Consider the following 21400-nt stretch of genomic DNA (forward strand, 5'->3'; position numbering starts at 1 on the left):
AGGTGGTGGGACTTTCATATCATTCTTTTTTTTTCCCCTCCAAAAGTAATAGTTGCACATTTAGAAAATATAAAAAATGCAGAAAAGATGAATAATGCAAATGCACAAAAATAAAGGTAGCAAGTAGCTGGGATTATCATTGTTACCTCCAGTTTTCCAACCTTTGTATAATGCTACTATAATATATTTACAATACATAGATCTTTAAAAAGAAACAACCAAAAGTTTTTCTCAAAATAAAACAGAATTGCACCAAATACTCTTTTAACTGATGCACAGACTTTGGAACCCAACCTCCGTAAGATGAGATGCCACTAGCTCTTTAAAACACTCAAACTTTTGTGTCAGTGAAGACTGGACCGCTGTTCTGTCTTTGCCACCACCTGCTGTGGGACCTCAGGCAGGTTACTCACCCTTTCTGAGCCTCAGTTTTCTCATCATAAATAGGTATCACATCCATGGGATCTTTGTGAAGAGTAGGGATGATGGGTACAAAACACCTAACACCTGGTAAGTACTAAATAAATGGTGGCTAGTCAGAGCCATCAGCAAATAGGCAAATTTGTTCAATTGACAAATACTGTGCTAGGTACTTTTCCTCTATTGCTGGTAACACAGCAGTAAACAGGACAAAAAATAACTCACTTTTTATTTTCTTTTCCCAAGTTCCAATTGTCCAAAAAGACAGTACTCAATCTAGAAAACACAGGAACTATGTAATATCCCTCTGAATGAGGGCAAGGTGTCAGAGTCCAGGGCACGTGCTGGAAAGGTGAGCAGAAAGCAGGATGTCAGGACACAGGGCTACAGCGGCACAACTTTGCTGCGAACTGCCTGGCTCCCTAAATAGATCTGCCTTCTCCCTTTGCTACTGCCGTCCCTGCCGCACAGACAAAGGCAGGAAGCCCCCAACTCTGGTCAAAACCCTAAAGAGTGTCACTGGCAGTCATAGATAGTGGCCATACCCCTTGAAGACGGGGCCTCTCTCAGTCCTCGGGATTACCTCATGTTCTTGGGCTGTTCTCCAGCCACAGAGCGCAGACCAAAACAGTTCAGCCACAGCAGATAGGCGATTCTGTTCCTGACATGCGAGGCTTAAAAGAAAGGCAATTTTTAATAAAAGCACTAAGAGTCACAATGTTCTCTCTGGTAGCACCACTTCCCAGCAGAGAAGTGATAAAGGTTGAAACAAAAGGAGAGGAGTCTTATCCCCTCAGGGAAATTAACCATTTCTGTAGAAACCAAGGACCATTCCAGACAGCCGTCTGGGGCTGGACTGATAGTAACTACATCACGACAGCCACCACGTGAGCACCTCTGTGGAGATGGACAGACACTGGGCTTAGTGTGTTTATCACAGCACTCCTGCCAGGCGGGTACCAAGGACCCCACTGTTCAGACAGGGAAACCAAGTCCAAGTCAGAATAATGACTTGCCCACCTGGGAAGAGGCCAGGTAGGTTTGGGACCTACATTTGGGTATGTTTTTACATCCTTGACCTGCTTTTAGTTATTGTTAGAAACAGTGGACAAAAGCTTCCAGAAATGTAATTGGCCAGGATACCTAGCAGTGTAGTTCAGGAAACTTGGCTGGTTTAGAGGGAGGGCCATTTAGTTGACCACCTGTTCCTGCTCCCTCCTGCCCTTCCCTCTCAGACTCAGAACACCTGGTACTCATAGGGCACAATGGCTTCCAACCGCAGGGTCACCTTATAGTGGGATCAGTGAAATGTTTTTCCAAGTGTAAGAGGCCAAATTTACTAGGAAAATATTTTTTAAATATATATCTAATCGTGGCACGTTATTCTTGGCAGGCCTTCCCCCACTTACTTACCTAATGGAGATGAATTGTCCCTTGGCACAGATTCTACAGACAAATCTTTCAAAAACACGTGTTTACTCGGGGCCTGCACAGGAGGAGAGGTTTTGAGGGAGTGAACCGCATGGGCCCCCCAGAGCTGCCGAGCTCACATTCCCACCAGCCCCTCTCCATCCCAAACTCGGGAGAATTCTTGGAATTTTCCTCAGGGTTTGCTTGCTGTGAGGAGAATACTAAGTGGGTCTATTGTGTTGGAGAACGCATTAAAAACCAGCCAAACTCTCCAGATTTAGAGGTTTTAAGAGATACCTTCGAAAGGCAGAAAGAGCTACTGGCCCGGAGTTTCTGGTTCTGACTCGTGGGGTGGCCTGGGGAAGTCGTTGCCCCGCTCCCGGCCTCAGTTTCCCCCGTTTATACAAAGAGCGGGTTCCGGGTGAGTACCAAGGCGAGACGTCGCGGGGTCCTCTCGGGCGCTTCGGCCTCCCTCCGAGGATGCGATTCTCCCAGAGCTCCTTTTCTGCTTTGAATCGGACTCGGCCGGTGCAGCAGGGCCGCCAGCGCGCAGGTTTCCCCAGTCCGGCCAACACCCCGCTCGGCCCATCCGACGACACCCCTTCACCCGGACCCGCCCCTGCGCCGGCCTCAGAGGCCCCACACGGTGCCCCGCACCCCTCCCGGCCCGCACGCGGCCACCACCCTCCCGGCTCCAGCGTGTGGAACCCCGCCCTCCCCCGAGTCTCAGAGCCGGGCGGGCGGAGGGCGGGGCGGGGCGCGCGGGAGGCGGAGCCCAGCCGGGGAATCCTGCTCCGGGCGAGCGCCGGGCCCCGCAGAGCAGCCGCGCCGTCCGAGGGCCCCCGCGCCGGGGGCGGCGGGGAACCCCAGACGCAGCCGGCCTGGAGGGATCTCCACGCCGAGCGATCCGCTGCCACCGCGTTCGCGCCGCCCCCGCGGGCTGGCAAGTACTCCGCCGCTGTCTCTCCGCCCGGCCGCCAGCTCCCGCGGTCCCGCCGTCAGCTCGCCCTCCAGTCTCCCGCGCGCCATGCAGCCGCCGTCGGCCCAGCGCGCGTAGGCGCTCATCGCAAGCCATGCTGCCCCTGCTAGCCGCGCTGCTGGCCGCTGCCTGCCCGCTGCCGCCGGCCCGCGGCGGGGCCGCGGACGCACCGGGCCTCCTTGGGGCGCCCCCCAACGCCTCGGTCAACGCGTCGTCCACGGGCGAGCCCGCGGCCCCGCAGCTGCTGGGCTCGGCGGCTCCCGGGCCCCCCGAGCGCCCGGGCCCGGAGGAGGTGGCGGCGGCGCCGTGCAACATCAGCGTGCAGCGACAGATGCTGAGCTCGCTGCTCGTGCGCTGGGGCCGCCCGCGGGGCTTGCAGTGTGACCTGCTGCTCTTCACCACCAACGCGCACGGCCGCGCCTTCTTCGCCGCCGCCTTCCACCGCGTGGGGCCGCCGCTGCTCATCGAGCACCTGGGTCTGGCGGCGGGAGGCGCGCAGCAGGACCTGCGCCTCTGCGTGGGCTGCGGCTGGGTGCGCGGCCGCCGTTCCGGCGGCCTCCGGCCCGCTGCCACCGCCGGGGCGCCCACAGCGCTGCCCGCCTACCCCGCGGCCGAGCCCCCCGGGCCGCTGTGGCTGCAGGGCGAGCCGCTGCATTTCTGCTGCCTAGACTTCAGCCTGGAGGAGCTGCAGGGCGAACCGGGCTGGCGGCTGAACCGCAAGCCCATCGAGTCCACGCTGGTGGCCTGCTTCATGACCCTGGTCATCGTCGTGTGGAGCGTGGCCGCCCTCATCTGGCCGGTGCCCATCATCGCCGGCTTCCTGCCCAACGGCATGGAGCAGCGCAGGACCACCGCCGCCGTCCCCGCCGCCCCCGCCGCGGTGCCCGCGGGGACCACCGCCGCCGCTGCGGCCGCCGCGGCCGCCGCCGCTGCCGCCGCGGCCGTCACCTCGGGGGCTGCCACCAAGTGACCCGCTCCGCTCCTCCCTGCGTCCGCCGGGTGTCGCGCTCTTGAGCACCTTTCCCGCCGGAGACTTGGCCAGTGTGCTTCGTGCTGTAGTGACCGTTAGTTCTTCTTCCGGGAGGGGGTCGCCAGAGAGGCCCCAACGTGTTTGAAAAGCAAGGTTTGTGCAGCGATCTGGTTCCAAAAAGGTGCCAGCACTTGAACTGAAGGGTGGGGTCTGCGGCCGGGAAGACTGAGAGGACGGAAGTGGGGCCTTTTCCCCTCTATTGCATCCACCTGACCCCCTCCCTCCCGCACCCACGTGCCCTATATTCATGGCAGAAAATGACCAAATCCTGTGTATTTGTTTTATATATTTAATAACAGTTTTAAATGAAAGTTTTAGTAAAAAATCAAATTGCTATTGCTGAAGTAAGAGAAGCTCTTTGTATCGGAACATAGTATTTGAAGTTTGTTGTTTTTTTTTAAAACTTATTTAAAAGGGGGGGCATGGGAATGATTTAACACCGATATATTATTACCGCTGAAAATGAACTTTATGAACCTTTTCCAAGTTGATCTATCTAGTGACGTGGCCTGGTGGGCATTTCTTCTTGTACTTCTGTGTTTTGTTTTGTTGTTTTTTTGGCTTTTAATACAGACATTTTCCTCCAGAGATGCGTATGCAGCTTTTTCTTTTCCTTTCTTTCTTTTTTTTTTTTTTTGAGTTAAGAGAAATAATCCAAGAATTACAAGATGTTCCCCCAGAAACGTGGAGGGAGGAAATCTCCACAAAGTTCCAAAAGGGCTCCTGCTGTCTCCCTTACCTGTCTGGGAGAGGTCGCAGATGGGAACCGTGTTCCTTGCTCTGGTGGAAATTGTTTTGTGCCACCCTACACTGCCCCCCACCCCTACGCCTACCCCTCAGCCCCACTGACGTCTGTTATGGTAGCATCCAAGGTTTATGTGATTTATCTTTTTACTCATTGACCCAAGCTCTGCAAAGCACCCATTAAAATGCCAAAATAGTAAAAATCAATAGTTCTTCTGAGCTGAGTGCCTCATAGAAATGACTCATTTTAGAAAGCATGTAGATTTCCTTTTCATATGTGTAAATTTTAGCATATGAGCATGTTTCAAAAGCTGATTTTAAAATCTGAGATATTATTTTAGCACTAATAAGATTTTTTTAAAAGGTAAACACTTGGGGATGAAATAGTTTGCAATTACAAGGCTTTCGCCACCCCTGGTGTCTGTGGGATAGTGTCTGCTGGCCAGTGGTTCAGATTCTTCCCAGTTTTCAGAAGAAGAATAAATGAGAAGTCCTTAAAGTGACTTAATATAAAAACCACTTTCAACACCGTTTTCCTTTGCTCCCTCTCCCCACTTTGGAGTGAATACTTGGCATTGTTCTAGAGCAGCAGTTCTGAAAGTGTGGTCCCTAGAAGTGCAGCGGCAGCAGCAGCAGCAGCATTTGGGGACTCATTCGAGATACAAAACTGGGGCCCCATCCAGGACCTACTGAACCAGAAACTCTGGGGTGGGGCCCACCTGTCTGTTTTAATAAGTCCACCAAGGGATTCTGATGCATTTCAAATTTGAGAACCTTCAACCATGTAGCTTCCTTTTATCTTGAGATATTATGTCGCACAAAAAAAAATAGGACCCTTTATTTCATAGGAATCTGTCCGAAGGAGAGGCTGGGTCATTGTCCTGTGGCTTCAGCTGCCCCTCTGGCTCTTTGGGGTCCAGGGCTATCTCTGGCAGATGCCACCCTCTCAGAGAGGAGGGGCTGGGCAAGGTGGTCTTCTTCTGTCTCCTGGTCCAGACATTGAAGAAGTTCAATGTAATGCAAATCCTCTAGCCTTGCACTGGAAATTTACTTATGCCCCAAAGCAAGGTGGGTTATGAACTGCCAAGTTCTCCAAACCTGTGGTAACTAACAGGAGAAAATCAATAACTGCTAAGCTTGGTCAATTTTAATATAATCGTAGCATTTGTAATTCTGGAAGGCACATTAAGTATTCCTAATACAACACACAGACACACACAATCACTCTCGCTGCTTTTTACCAAGGTGGAAACCGAGGCTCAGAGAGGTTCAGCATTTTGCCTACAATCACACAGCAACATGACGAGGCAGAGCTGAGACTAAACCTGGGTCTTCTGCTTCCCTGACTGGTATTTCTTCATCACTAGAAACTAACTTTCCTGGGAGAATTAGGAGCTAGCTACTCAAGGTCTGCTTCTCTGTTGACCCACCCGGTCACTGTGAGAGTCTGTGCATCCACAAACCAAAAGTGGCCAAAGAGCATTCATTTTCAATGAGACATTTGGGCACTTACTATATATACATGCATTCATTGGATGGTCCCTAATGAATACTTTCTTAGGGTGGATTTGAAATATCTATCTATTGCTGCAGCAATAGACCTTCCTAAAGGACGATTTTGAGAATTTCCAGAAGAGCTTGTGGGAATAGTACGCATGCATGTGTGTATGTGTGTGTATACACTACATATATGTATTAAACTAATGCACTGGTTAGTTCTCTGTGCTGACTTTGGCTGCTTTCTGAGAGACAGAACTCCAAGAAGGAGACTACAATTGGGACCATCCAGTGGGTGGAGGAAGTCAGTTGCTGGCAGGCTCAGCTCTTGGGTCTGTGCCCTCTAGTCTGTTTCATTTGCATCATCTCAGTAGTGAAACACTTCCAAGCATGCATTTTACTAAAAGTCAATCACTATTTCTGTGACGGGAAAGGAAGCGTCCCACTGTAACTGTGTACATGTGCCTGCAGAATCCCCAGATTCCACCCCATTCTTAAAGCCTCCTGGCGACAGCTTGAGTTGCTAGTGACATAGCTAAAAATGGAATTGTGCTGCACTGAACTGTTTTGAAAGCTTTTCTTTATTATACAAGTGCTATATCATAGAAAATGAGAGGATACCCTTCATAAGATCAATGAATTAACACCAGCAACCGTCCCAGCACAAGTAACCATGGCTAGTGTATTTATCAACAAATGTTCAAATGCATGTATTATACAAACTTTCACCCCAGCGGGTGCCTGCTTCTCAGTGCTCTGCTTTTGCCACTCAGGAGCTCTTTGGGGTCCCCTCCCTCTGTAGAAAGTAATGGAGGGCTTCTCAGGTCAGGTGTATATGAAGGCTGATGTGGGTATATTCCTGGCACATGGGTCAGAGATGAGCTGCACAGGATATTGAAACCTATCAAGGACCAAAGGCCCGCTCTCTCCCATCCCAAGTTTATCACCTCCACACATCTATCAGAGGCAGACCGAACGTCCCACCCGTCCTGGAGAGACGCCTCTGCTCTTGTGTGAGGTTCCAGATGAGGCTGATAAGGAACGGGACACAACTTTACAGGATGAACAATGCGATTCGTCTCCTCAAGTTATAACCACGGAGCCACCGAGTAGCATCTGGGTTTATTTGATGTCTTTAGTGTGAAAATGAATTCTGAGATTCAATAAGGAAGAAGGATATTGTGACTGTACCACGCTGCCCCCCAAACTGTCACAAGTCCACATGGCCAGCTGGGTAAAGGCCACATTCAGATGCCCCTGCTGCAGGGGCCCTTGCTGCAGACAGACCACCCAGAGAGAGGAAGGAGATGGGACCAGAGGTCAGGGAACCCACCCAGGACAGGAACCATCAGTAGGTCAAAATGTATTCAGCCACTCACAAGAAATGGACTGTGTTAAGGACTTGTTTGATGCAGCTAGTCTAGGACTGGGTTTCCTAGAAGCAGAGCCCGAGATGGAGAGACTCATACAAGGGGTATTTTGCGGGGGACTCCCAGGAGGAGAGCAAGGGCAGCAGGAGGGGGCAGGAGAGGGAACAAAGCAGTCATGTGGTCTCAGCTAGAGTCGGCTTCAGCCTGGTCCCACAGATTTCCGGAGCAGGAATCGCACTCCAGCATTGCCCCACCTTGAGGCAAAGGGCTGGTCTTTCATATTCCCATTGCGGTCAGTCACTAGATGAGACCTGGGTGTCAGGTGCATAGCTTCCCGGGCAGCTCCCTCTAGCCGGGCCCAGTTCTCCAGAGAAGTAGCAGCTGAGCGATGTTAGCCGCCCACCCCCACGGCAGCAGCTGGGGGATGGGCGTGCAGGCCTGTTCAGGGAATCTGGGCCTGTCGCCCACAGCCTTCACTGCGGACCTCGTGAGTCCCACTCCCAGGAATGGTGGGGAGGGGAGGGAAACTCAAACACCCAGACAAACTTGAAACTCCCTAGCCGGCTGGCTGGGGCTTGGCCAGTCTTGGGTGAGGTGTGGCTGGCAGGCCTTGCCGCTGGGTGCCTGCACTTGTGCCAACTGCGGTGCCGCTGGCTCTGTGTGCGGCCTCCCCTGATGAAGTCAGAAGTCCCTGTCATTTGTCTCTGTGTTCAAGTCCTGGATCTCCAATACTTGCATTATTAGAAGGGAAGTCCCACAGTATGAGTATGAGTATGAGTGTTAGTATTACACACAGTATCTCTGAGGCTGCCAGCAGATGGGTAACAACACGGGCAAGGCACTGCGGTACCTCCTTTGCCATTAACGAGATGTTTGGCCAGGGAGAAAGGCCTCTTCCTCTGAGCCGCAGTTTTCTCGTCTACAGGACAAGACTGTTGAACGAGGTGAGGCCGTGGTCCCTCCAGGCCCCCAGTGTCATATTCTGGCCCCCTCTCCCCACCTTCCAGGTCAGTCACACCACACCTACTACAAAGAAACACCCCTCAGGTGTTTGTTTACCAGGCAGACTGAAATAGGGGCCAAGGCCCCTCATTTTTCTGGGTGACTTGAAGGGGAAAAATATGACACAGATAAGAAAAGAGGGTTCTTAAGATATCACAATGGTTTTTGCCACTTGATTGTCTACATTGGCTATTGGTGCATGTCTAATAATAATCTGTAAGATTATGGTTTTTGCATTCCTCTGTTCAAATGGTCACTGCCATGGAATAAAGATTTTTTAAGCCATTGAGGTGAACACGAAAGGAGACACTTTTTACATTTAAAAAATGACTTCTTTGACTTTGTCACTTCACATTGGGTATCATACTCCAAGGCAGGGTCTACACAAGGTAAGGCAGAGGAGAAATGAGCATGGGTTGTATACTTACTACCTGCTAGGAACTTGACCTTCCAAATCCTCACAACAATCTTATGAGGCAGGTGATATATTCTGAACCACATCTGAACCATTACCCCAAAGACAGGCACCAGGTATCTTTCAGGTGTGCGTGACCCTGAGCGTCAGACGAACACCTGCTTGCTCAGTGAGCAGTGCAGCCCACCAGAGGCAGGGGCTGGCGGCAGACACACTGGCGTGGTGGTGTAACGATGCAGAGAACGAATTCTCAAGCTCTTCCACAAGTCTCTCTGACCATAGTGGAGATGTCCCTTCCCTATCCCTGTCATTCCAGGAATGCCCCAGCCCCAACCATGAAGCTCCCTAAGTCCCTTTTAAACATAGATCCATGACTAGTGTGCTTACTGGGGTCAAATGAGCCCGCGCTCATTATGACTCACATCCACTCACACAGGAGCCCCCGAATCTCGCCCAATTAGCCAGATGAGATGGCAAAATCCTGGAGACTCACTTCAGCCCACCAGTTGCTTTCAGAGGGAAGCCAACGACCCAGCAATGTTTGTTATTTTAGCTTATGGAATGATTCCTGCAAAAAAAATAGAGTGAGGAATGAGACTACCTAGATGGGGCAGAGGTGGTGGGTAATAAGGCCAGACTGGTCAGGTCAAAATCCTGGCCCTGCCCCTTGCTAGCTGCTTTCTAGGCTTCAATTTCCTTGTCTATAAAATGAGAATCACAACAGTACCTCCCACAGGTATTGTAAAGATTTTAAAAGATAATATACCAAAGAGTTTACACAGATTCCAACTCAAGTCCTGGCTCTGCCATGTGCTGTCTTGGGATAAATACTTAACCTCAACTTTCTTGTCTGTAAAATGGGCATAATGATGCCTATCCTTGCAGGGCTGTTGGGAGGAAGAGTGAGAATGCCTGTGAAGCACCAGGCACATGTTGGTGTTCAACAAAGAGCCCGGGAGTATTACTACTCAAGGCAGCAATCCACTCCAGCCCTGAGAACCAGCTGTCTCATTCCATATTCAGAAAATACTTATTTAGTATTACTATATGCCATACGGGCCACAGTGAGCCCTGGGTAGACAGTGCTTATTAAACAGGCCTGGCCCTCATGGAACACACAGCCTATTCCAGTCACCTCTGAGGATCAAAATATTACACCCATGCTGACGAGTAATTGATGGAAACCTGTGTGAGTTATTCTCACTCTTAATTACTGTTCTCAGAAGCATTACCAAAGGGTGTCAGGGACCACTAATGTCGTCAGTGGCCTGAGCAAGCCAGGCCAGTGCTGTGAGAACAGAGTGCCTTCTTTCTTCCTTCTTTTTAAAGTGAACATTTGGGTGTCGATGTAAAGGAACGGCTTACCTACATCAAGAAATGAATAGATAAAGAAAATGCAGTATAATACACAATGGGATACTATTCAGTCTTAAAAAAAAGAGAAATTCTGACACCTGCTATGACATGGATGAAGCTTGAAGACATTATTCTAAGTGAAAGATGCCAGTCCCAAAAGCACAAATACTGTATGATTCCACTTACACGAGGTACTTAGAGTAGTCAAATTCACAGACACAGAGAGGAGAGTAAAGGTTACCAGGGGCTGGGGAAAGAGGGTAAGAGGAGTTAGTGCTTAGTGAGTCCAGGGTTTCTGTTGGGGGTGATGCAAAAGCTCTGGAAACAGACAGCGGTAATGGTTTCAAAACACTGCAAATATAATTAATGCCACTGAATTGTACACTTAAAAATGGCTACAGTGACAAATTTTATGTTATATATGTTGTAAACAAAAAATATATTTAAAATAAGAATAAGAATAAAGGAAAGGCTTAACTGGCTCCAACTGAGAACTGAACAGGAGCCAGAAAAGATAGGTTTTGGGTTTTTGTCCCTTGCCCAGTAAAGTGACTCAGAAATGGCTCCCTGCCGCAGAGTAGGATGCCCCGTGCTCTGTGGCAGGCCCTACCCCACCCCGCTCCCAGGCTGCTCTCCTGCTAGCACAGCGTGAACGAGGGGAGCTGGGCTTGCTCTTGTCCTTTGTCACCAGCACTGACACATGCGGCTGTGGCATTCAGGAAGGAGAGCCGAGCAGACCCTCTATGGCTGACTCTGATGCAGGCCATGGGACCCTGGGTTTCTGGCTCCTGGTGGACCTGAAGTAGGCCCCACAGGAGGCAAGCTCCCATAGTCCACGTGGGCACGACCAGAACGAGTGAGGGGGGGCCCGCAACCTTTTCCTTTTCTCTCTCGAGTCTGAGTCTTGCAGGAAAAAAAAAAAAAGACAAAATCACTCCCACACCTTCTCCTGCCACTGAGAATTATTTCTTTTGTAATTATTCCAAGACTCCCAATGAGTCTTAGGGGCTGGAGGCAGCCACGGGCTTGGATGGAGTTCATTATCACGCCCAGACCAGGACAGAACATAAAAGATTCAGCCTTGACATTTTACAGAAGGAAACCAATTTCTGCACAGTCATGGTTAGTCTGAGAGAGAGAGAGAGAGAGAGAGAGAGAGAGAGAGAGAGAGAGAACCTTAATTCAGGCACAGGATAATAAAGATGAAAACTCTTTATTATCCCGGCACAAGCGGGAGCAGCCGTACCTGCTCAAAGGAGATAAACACAGATGTGATCTGACCCAGAGATCTGACCCACGACCACGACGAGGCTCCCACACTCTAGGGGCCTCCACTTCCTTATCTGTAAAATGGGAGACGTCAAACACCTGTCTAAGGGCTGTTGGCACCTAGAGCTCCCCATAGTACACAGTCTATTTGTACCCACTTGTAGTTTATCAGCCATGTCACACTTTGGTAGAGAGGGGTGAGTTTGATTGGAGCACGGATGGGTATTATTATTAATCATGACTGTTTATTGAGATGTTACTCGTGTCCCACTCTGTTCTAAGGTCTTTGAAACATGCATATAGAAGATTTGGGCGGTTCCCCACTCATAGACCACTGACCACTTCCATGCATGTTGGCCCAACTTCCAAATGCCATAATTTCTGAATCTATCTTAGTCCATTATTGCCCAGGCATAGTGAATAAGCCAGAAGTGTGAGGAATTAAGACATCCTAGGCATAGCCTTCAATCAGGGCTAATGGCAATCTGAACCCCAGATCTGACATCCCAGGCCAGGTGTCACGGAGAGGGACTGAGCCAGGTGCCCCCAGTGGCAACACACTTGCTGGCTAAATCACTCTTGCTGTCGTCTTCCCCTCGCCTGTCCCCTCACAACCCTCTCCCCAAGTGGTGTTTCCTAAGATCACCTCCCAAATAAACTACTTCCTTCTGAACCTCTCAGGATCTGCTTTGGGGGGAACCCAAACTAAGATAATGCATAATCTCATTTATTCTTTACAAAGAACCCAGGGAGGTAGGTCCTTTGAGCACCCTTTTACAGGTAAGATACTGAGGCTTAGAGACATTTGATAACTTGTCATAAGTTCCCACAGCGGTGAAGCTGGGGCTTGAATTCTGGCATCTGGCTCCTGTGTCCCAGGCAAGCCGTCAATCACAGCAAGCCAGCAAATGTGCCCAAGGCAAAGGCTTGCCAGGGAAGTCCGAGGCTGCAAAGGGTAAATCATCACCCACCTCCAGCCCCCTCAGACCCCTATCTCCACACGCGCACCCCCTGAGAAAGAGGGAGGGGAAAGAGAGAGCACTCCCGGCTGGAGAGTGCCCACCACCAGGTGGCGCCCTTTCCAGGAGGCTCAGGCTGGCTCTGCAGATAATCCAGTCACAAACAAGTAGTGTTCATTAGATAGGACTCAGCTCCTTCCAAGAACCAAGGTGTCTGCTTTCTGCCTTTCCACAGAAGGCAGAACCTGGATTAGAAAGTGTCTCAGCACTCCCAGGACTTCTGAGCTGTTGGAGTAACACACATTTACACTTCTCCAGCTGTTAGCAGTGGGAGGACAGAGCACTCTGTTCTTGAAAGCAGCCAAGAAGGTGTAGAGTTCTGGAAACCCTCTCGGTGGTCACTCAGGGCAGCAAACCACTCTGTCTAACCTCGGCTCCCTGTACTGTGGGACACAAGCTCCCAACTCTGCCTCCTCCTTCCCTTTGACTTGTGGGGCACTTGGGGGTGTGGGCCTGATGAGTCAGGTAAAACAGGACAGTGGAGCTGCCACTATTCTGGCCTCTGGCCTCGCCTGTGGACTTGGGAGGGCAGAGGGAGGGAACAGGGGAGCCTGCTCTCCATTCTCTGAGGTGGTTCCAGCCCCTGCAGAAGGGGGATCTGGCATCAGTGTCCCCAGAAAACGCCCATGACTTACAGGGGTCCCTGTTTCCCTGCTGTTGATGTTCTGACTCCAGACCGATATGTCCAGGAAAATGACTCTGACTTGATGTTTTTTTACTTACTAAACTGTACAAACCAACTCAAACTCCTGAGTACACCCACAGAGCCTGTTATTTTTCAAACTTGTTTTAACATTTAAAAATGCATCACTGGTGGACTTAGGTCGGGTTTCCCAAGCAGACGGTGAGAGAGCTCTGTGTGCAAGTGATTTATGAAGACCACACTCTCAGGGAAGCCATGCCAGGGAACGGTCGCAGGCAAAGTGCCAGGGAAGGTGGCTTTAGCCTGATCCCTTTGGGGGTTCTGCAGTGTAAGCAGCACCTCAGAGTCCCCCTACTTTCTCCCCTCAGGGCACCTGGACAAGACCTCCCCATTCTCACTCCCCAGGATCATCAGTTAACGGCCGCCCCAGAGGAATGTAAATTCTCAGGCAATGCCTCCCCAACAGCCCAAGACTGAACCTCCAAAGAAGATACAGGAACCAGCTGTTGGAAGTGGGGGTGGGGACACACACACACACCAGTAAAAGGGGATCTGAGGAGTCTGGGCAAAGTATTATAGGTCAAAATAGTGAGAAAGAAAAGCTAGAGTTTCAGTGACAAATTTGTCTCTAAATCTAGTCAGTTGTTCCCCACCCCACCCCAGGACAATTGCAAAGCAGGATGATAACAGGCTGGGCTGCAAAGCGAGTGTCATTTGGGGCAAAGACAAAGACTACAAAAAAATCAAACCATACCTGACTAGTCAGAGCCAATAATCTGAGGAGTCCCTGATCCGTTGCCCTTGGTCCCATCTCAGTCCCAGCCAGTGCAGGGGCCAACCCAAGTCTCTGAGCTGAGGGAAGAAAGCCGAGCCGCTGGTGAGAAATAAACAGAGGAATAAGAATGAGATAGTGAAGACAGGATGGAAAGCCATGGTCTAAGCCAGGGGTGTTGAAAAAACTTTTTTCAACGTTTTTCACCAAGGGCACATGCGGTAAAATACACAAACAGCCGGGCCACTCACTCAAGGTGAAGTACGTATTGCCTCACCTGGTTTATTTAAGTAAACTAAATATATTTTTGGAATTTGTTGCAGGCCAATTAACAATGGATTGAGGGCCGCAGTTGGCCCGCGGGCCGCAGTTTGGACACCCCTGGTCTAAGCACTTCTGTAACTGCCCTAGTGCGCGTGCTGCTCAAGTTAGAAATTTGTCATTGAGGGCGTGTTTTGCTTCCATTTTAAGGCATTTAAAGCACATGGGAAAATCTGATGTATAGGAGATTTGTGATCAAATGTTAAGGACATTTGATTTATCACATTTCAATCAATGATTAAGCATCTGGGGAAATTAAATTTGTTAACTTCTTGTATTTTGATTTAATGGTCATGTGTACTGTGAACATGTAGAATTGTTAGTTATTTAGAGATAATAAACAAAGCAACAACGTGGTGGGTATTCCTTTCCCCAAACAAAAGAGCCTTAGACATTAAAAAATCTTGTCAACCAACAAGATGCACAAGGTACATCACAATAATACACACACACAAACACATATACATAGAAAAAAGACTAGAAGGAAATAAACCAAGAAAAAAGACTAGAAGGAAATAAACCAAGATATTATCAGTGAATATCTCCGGTTGGTGCCATCACAGGATGATTTTTATTTCTTCTTTATACTGTTGTTCCCCAACTTTTCTAAAATGAAATCACATTGCCATTATAATTGGAGAAAATTTAAGTATGTTATAACAGGAGTTATGAGTATCCGGTGAATGTAGAATTTGTTCAGCAGTGAAAACATGACTGTCAATAAGATCCCAGGCAGCTCCTGAGGTCCACCCACTGCAAGCAAAAACCTCTTCTTGCCATTATGGCATCTCACACTCTGGTTTAAAATCATCTCCTTTTGGGTAATGACTTTGTCTTTGGGTTTCTCCATCACTACAAGGATTTTCCTTCCTCCTCTGCATTCCAAGACGGCAGCTGGTTGCAGGGGAAGCTTCCATATCTTCAGGTCTTGTGGCACAGGTATAGGTTGCCTGCAAGGTTCGAGGCTCTGCCTGGCTGCCTTGGTCTTACCTGAGGCTCCTGGTTCCCTGAGGCCTGCATGAGAAAGCCATTTGCTCCCTGACTTGTGAAGTCCACCCTGAAGCTTTGGTCACTTTGCCTTTTGCCATGGTGATGTCCTAGCACCCCAGCTACTTCTCAGGTTCCCCTGTGGCACACAGGAAGTTCTGGACCTCTTCCACATCTCATGCTGGACCACACGTTACATCCCACCCAACCCACCGAGACACCTCCCACAGCCATTTCTACTCCATGGCTTGGATGCCATGTTGGGTGCAGTGTCAAGCTGACCCAACGGATTCTCTGAAAGATGTGAAGATTCTTTGGCCTACACCCAGAGAAGTGGGCCACCAGCCCTGACGTTCTTAGAGTCCTTCAAATTACCTGGGTGTTTCCATCTTCCCTTACCCCTGGGGCTTGATATCAATGGCTGGGGTGGGGAGAACCAGCACACTCACAGCCTGACCCCTGCCTGCCTTTTCTTGCCCTGTTTCTCAATTCTTTCCCCAAGTCTCCAAGTAGCCATTCCTCTTCCTGTGGGGCAGACACTTCCCTTTTGTCAAATCTGCATTCTGCCCTTTTCTATGATTCATGAAACGATCACTCCACTTCCCTCAGCTTTGATTTCTTTGATGTGTGTGAACACTCTAGCCTTGGGAGTTTTAAGAAAACCTTTTTTCTCTCTGAAAAGTCTGGCCTTCAAACCTACTGTGTTGCCATGAGATTTTAAGTCTACTTTAAAATTCAAACCAGAGAAATGACATCTTTGTCTCATGCTGTAGCCACCTTCCTGTTCCTTAGAGAGGTTTGTCTCTGCTTCCTGGCACAGGGAGTAAGGAGGAAAAGAATGGATTATGGAGAAAGAAATATTAGATGATATTCAAAACATTAACCCACTGCATTATTTAAAGATAGATATAAATGCTAACAAAAACCAACAATAGATATTATTTTATATCTGTCAAATGAGGAAAAATATTTTTTAAATCTGAGTATCTAATGCTGGTGAGGACAGGCACTGGTGAGAGCATGAATTTGTGAAAGCAATTTGGAATCTAAGTCAACAATCTGAGTCACCATTAAACCCCTCCAAGGGTTTATAGAAACATGATAAACCAGTGATAAATCCTCATAAGATAAACCAGCACCTACGTTGATCCCTCCTGGGTCAGTGAGTGTATTTCCTGGTATTCCTGGGAAATAGCCCTGACTTTGCCCGTTTTCAGGGTGAAGACTCAGGAATGTGCTAGAGTTGTTCTGTACCACCCCTTGCGCCTAGCGAATGGGCAGGTGTCTAGCCGGAGTCTCCAAAATATTCGGGGATCTGGGGACAATGACCGGAAACATAAAACCAGCCACCCCTCCATGAGAACGGCAGAGGGCACCTTGTGCTTGGCAGCGCCTTGCTGTGTGAGGTGGCAACACCCACAGAGGGCTGTCCTCGTGGGGACTTGGGGGACCGGGGAAGAATTACCTCTCTGTGGAAGCCATCTGAGTCGCCTCTACTTTCTGTAACCATTTCCACAAGTTTCCATGACTTCCATCATTAACGAGACTACCCCCTCTACCAATGTCTGTTACATCTTTCTATCAGACGTATCACATCCTGTGGTGACATCCATCTCACAATGGCTTCTTGACACAGCCTCCCCCAAAAGACTCTCTCACCTGCTCTGGGAAAGATCATGTTTCTATAAACACCCAGACTGTTCATCAAAATCGAGAGCTGTGTGCATGGGGAAAATATGGAAAACTAGATCTGCCCCTATAATCAGAACAGCTTGGTCCACATTCCTGACAATGCCTGGGTTTTTGTCAGCGCTTTAAGCGTTCCCAGAAATGCTTCGTCATCCCTGTAAGATAAACCAGCCCCTAAGGTATACCTCCTGGGTCAGTGAGTGTATTTCCTGGTATTCCTATGTCACATTTATTTGATCTGTCCGTTGAGTAAACACCTATTCCTTGAGCGCCAGCTAACTTCTTGCTCCCAGTCTTTGTGGAACGGGGTCCTCAGGCTGAGCCTGAGACCGGCTTTTTGATGATCAAAAGGGAAATGAGTGGAGCGGTGGGCAAACTTGACTCACTCTTAACTCTTGAACAAATTTTTCTGCTTTCCTTAAGCCAGGAGTTTGAATTTAGCTTTGAAGGACGTCTGCTTCTTTGGCTGGGGTTGAGGAAACAAAGCCTTTAATGGATGTATTAGTCGGGACTTTTTGGTTGTCCAGTGCATAAACCCATTGCAAGCCAGCATGGGCCCAGGGGGAATTTGCAACTGAAGCCCAGGAAGTTAGGGAGAAGTATACAAACTGTAAGTGCCCAATCTGATGCATTTTCATAATAAAGTAAACACACCTGTGGAGCCAGCATCCAGATCAAAAACCAGATCTTACCAGCTCCCAGAGCCCCCTAATTTTCCTTGCAGGGACTACCCCCGTGTCAGTTGCCCACTTCTCTGTATGCAGGATATACTTCGATGAAAGCTTCAAGCAGCATGGATTAGTTCTGCCTGGTTTGGGCCTGTATGCGGCGGCATGTGCAGCTGGTATTCTCCCGTGGCTGTGGTTCATTGTCACGTCTGTGGCACACAGCCATGCCGCTGTGCGCCATCATAGCTCATCATGCATCCCCATTGCTGCGTGGTACCTTGTGGAGTGAAGATGCTTGTATCAGTCAGCTCAGACCACCATAACAAAATACGGCTGGTGGCTTCAGAAACAGGCACTTATTCCTCAGAGTTCTGGAGGCCAGAAGTCCAAAGTCAAGGTGTCAGCGGCTTGGTTTCTTCTGAGCTCTCTCCCCTTGGCTGGCAGACGGCCGCCTTTTACTGTGTCCTCTGTACACACACACATCTGGTATCTCTCTGTGTCCACATTGCCTGTCCTTATAAGGACACCAGGCAGGTTATTTAAGGGCATACCTTCACAGTCTTCTTAACTCAATCGTCTCTTCAAAGACCTTAGCTTTAAACACAGCCACAGTTTGAGGTACTTGGGGTCGGGACTTCAACACATCAGTTTTTGCGGACACCGTTAAGCCTGTGACACTATCGTGCTATAGTTCACAGCATGTGAGTAGTTTCTGGCTTCTAGCAATTCCAAATAGGGCTACTACGAACATCCTTGTACTTTTTTTCAAAACGTATACCCCCATTTTGGTTCACTAGCTACCTAGGAGTGGCGTTTCTGACTCATATGATCCGCCTGTGTTCTGCTTTAGTAGATGCTGCCAAACAGTTTTCCAGTGTGGTCGTCCCACTTTGCTCTCCCATCAGCAGTAGAAAGAGGTACAACTGTTAGTCATCCTCCCAACACTTGAAATTGCAGACTTTCACACTGGCCGATCTGGTATACAGTGGTATTTCCTTTTAGTTTTATGTCGAGCCTTGAATGGATGGAACTGTGTTCCCCACCACCTCCACCACCACCACTTCATGTGTTGAAGCCCAAGCCCCCAGTGTGACTGTATTTGGAGACAGGGCCTGTAAGGAAGTAATCAAGTTCAACTGAGGCCAGACCCAAGAGGATTGGTGTACTTATAAGAGAGACTCCCGAGAGCCAGGGCCCACCCCCTTTTCTGTCTGTCTCTCTCCTTTCTCTCTCTCTCTCTCTCTCTTCCTCCACCAGGTAAGCACACAGCAAGAAGGTGACCATCTACAATCCAGGAGGAGACTCCTCAGTGGAAACTGAAATGCCTGGCATCTGGATCTTGGATTTCCCCACCCCCAGAACTGTGAGAAACAAGTTTCAGTTATTTAAGCCACTCAGTCTCTGGTATTTTGTTATGGCAGCCCAATCTGACTGCAAGAGAAGCCCCTTTTTGTATATTTATTGGGCATTTGAATATTCTCTTGTGTAAAGTGCCAACTCAAGTCATTTGCCCATTTTCTATCGAGCTGTCAATCTTGTAGATTGATATGTATGAGTTCTTTGTGTATTTTGAATTCTCTGTTGGATATATTTCTTACAAACATCCTCTCTGAGTCTGTGACTTCTATTTCACACTCTTAAGGCTATCTCTTGATGCTCTGTGCTTAATTTTATTGTAGGCCAATTTATTAAAACTCCCCCTTTTGGTTTGTGCTTTTTTTGTTATACTTAAGAAACATTTTCCTACTCCAGAGACTGTTCATTTTAAAGGCAATTTTAAGTAAAAAGAAATGAAGGTTCGAAGTAGGATGGATCATTTAAAGGAAAAAAATGTAAGCAACATTTTAAGGTACATCTGAGTTCTAATGTGAAATTTTCAACGCCATAACATAAATTTTAGATTTCGTTAGATTCTGAAAAAATGAAGGTAAATGGATAGACACTTTTGAGAAATGAATCATAGACTATCTATATTGGAAGATTCTTAAAAGCCTTGCCTTTTATCAATTTGATTCAAGTCAGCAAATACCCACGGAGCACCGCTCTGGGCCAAGCTCTCTGCCGGGAATTAGGAGTGTGAGAGGAAGGAGATGTGAACATGTTTGCATCACCGGGGGCCTGGCAGGGAAGGCAGTGTGTGCCCAGTTGTCATCAGCTGCTGTGATGCAGGCCTGTCTCAGGTACTACGTGGCCCCAAAGGAGAGAGGCCCTTCTGCTTGAGGGGGAGCCCCTGACAGAGAGACAGACTGAAGATGTGGCTCTTAGACCGCTGCCAACCAGTGCTCAGGGCAGATATACGAGGGTGTTTTACTCCCAGAGGGGTAAATGATTTGTGGTGTGTTCGTAAGGGGCTGGACTTGAATGGGCTTGTGGAGTCTGCCTTACAAGGCCCCTGTGTGCCTCACGGACCCAGACCCCCCAGCAAAACCCCCAGACATCCCTTCCCCTATCAGGTGACCAGCTGGGAAATCAGATCCTGGATCCAAAGACCACGGCCAGGATGCGAGGCAGCCTGTATCCCTGACTCCGTAGCATCATGTTGCCAAGATCTGCCCTTTGAGGGAGGAGGTGGATTTTCAAATTGCCTGGAGAAGGTCCCCTTGCAGAAAAATTGGTTTAGAAAGCCCAAACATGAGAAGAAAGCCACGGCAAAGGAGCCTTCCCTTGTTGAATTCCCCAGGGTGATAATTACCTGCCCTCGATTAGAAAGATGCTTTGATTTTAAATGCCTTGTTTCTTGCAATAACACACACCTGGCCAAAGAAACAAGCTTGAGACTGGTGGCAAAATGAAGAAAAGGTGCTCAGTGGATAATTAAGAGGGAACGGAAAGAGAACAGACTTGATGAAGTGCCAAGCGGGTCCGAGGCTATTCTAAACATTTTATTCATATTACGTATCTCATTTTATCATAACACAAAGGTATGGTGTAATATTCCCCGTTTCCCAGTTTCCATGAGTCAACAAAGATTCATAGAGGTTAAGTGACTTGTCCACAATCACACAGCTTGATGACAGACCCAGAATTCACGCCTGGGTCTGAGTTCCACCTTCTCTGGCTAGAATTATCGCAAACGAAACTGCCTAGTTATTTCACTGTCACATAAGAAAGGACATATACCCCAGGGAGGAGAGGGTGTCAGCTTAGTGTGACTTCAGGGAACCCCGGTGATTCCATGAATTAGTCTTTTCTGGCCAATATGCTCCCCGCTTCTCCATAAGCCTGCCCTCCCTAACAGTCATGTAGGAGCAGCCCTGTCTTTGTGCTGGCCTGTCTCCAAAGGTTCCCACCTTGACGTTTCCTGTTAGCTCATTCTCCAGCCTTCTGAATAGGTTCTATTTTCTGTTGATAAAATAATAATACTAATTGAAGGCTTTGAGTCTAGGCCTGTTACATACAATTATCCCTACCTGGGTTCCATGACCGTGGGTGATGATTCACTTATTGGCAACTTGGGAAGAGTCCTTACATGCCGTTCCTGGTCTCCAAGCCCATGTGTGTTCCTGGCGTTCTCCCCTGACCTCGCATTCCCTCTGTTCTGCCTGTTCACCCAGCCCCCCTGTAATTAAGTGTCTCACTGGGGTGTGGGATGCTCAGATCAAAGAACTCAAGGATGTTTCCATCCGCCAGCTGTGCCAGAGCTGGCCTGTGTCTTAGTCAGAGTTCTGATGGATTTCCACTCTCTCTTCACTCAGGAGAACTGTGAGTTCAATGCCTTTTTAGGAAAGGATCCCCCAGAGAGAAAGCTAGAGAGGTTTGCTTCTGAGGCACCGCATATTAAACAGGGTTCAGGAGGAGATGAGCCGACA

At 48.8% G+C, this 21400-nt stretch overlaps 1 protein-coding gene across 1 annotated transcript; it reads left to right on the forward strand.

The window, feature by feature from the left end:
- Positions 1-2652: 2652 nt before the first annotated feature.
- On the forward strand, positions 2653-4752 carry TMEM158 (transmembrane protein 158). Its single transcript, XM_033132644.1, has one exon. The coding sequence runs from the start codon at positions 2904-2906 to the stop codon at positions 3777-3779; it is 876 nt and encodes a 291-aa protein (XP_032988535.1). The 5' UTR covers positions 2653-2903; the 3' UTR covers positions 3780-4752.
- The last annotated feature ends 16648 nt before the right edge of the window (positions 4753-21400 follow it).

Source organism: Rhinolophus ferrumequinum, chromosome 17 (assembly GCF_004115265.2).
Source record: "Rhinolophus ferrumequinum isolate MPI-CBG mRhiFer1 chromosome 17, mRhiFer1_v1.p, whole genome shotgun sequence".
Taxonomy (NCBI): Eukaryota; Metazoa; Chordata; class Mammalia; order Chiroptera; family Rhinolophidae; genus Rhinolophus; species Rhinolophus ferrumequinum.

Excerpts from the sequence above, each read along its gene's own strand:
- TMEM158 (XM_033132644.1), top strand. The coding sequence starts at position 2,904 with ATGCTGCCCCTGCTAGCCGCGCTGCTGGCCGCTGCCTGCCCGCTGCCG.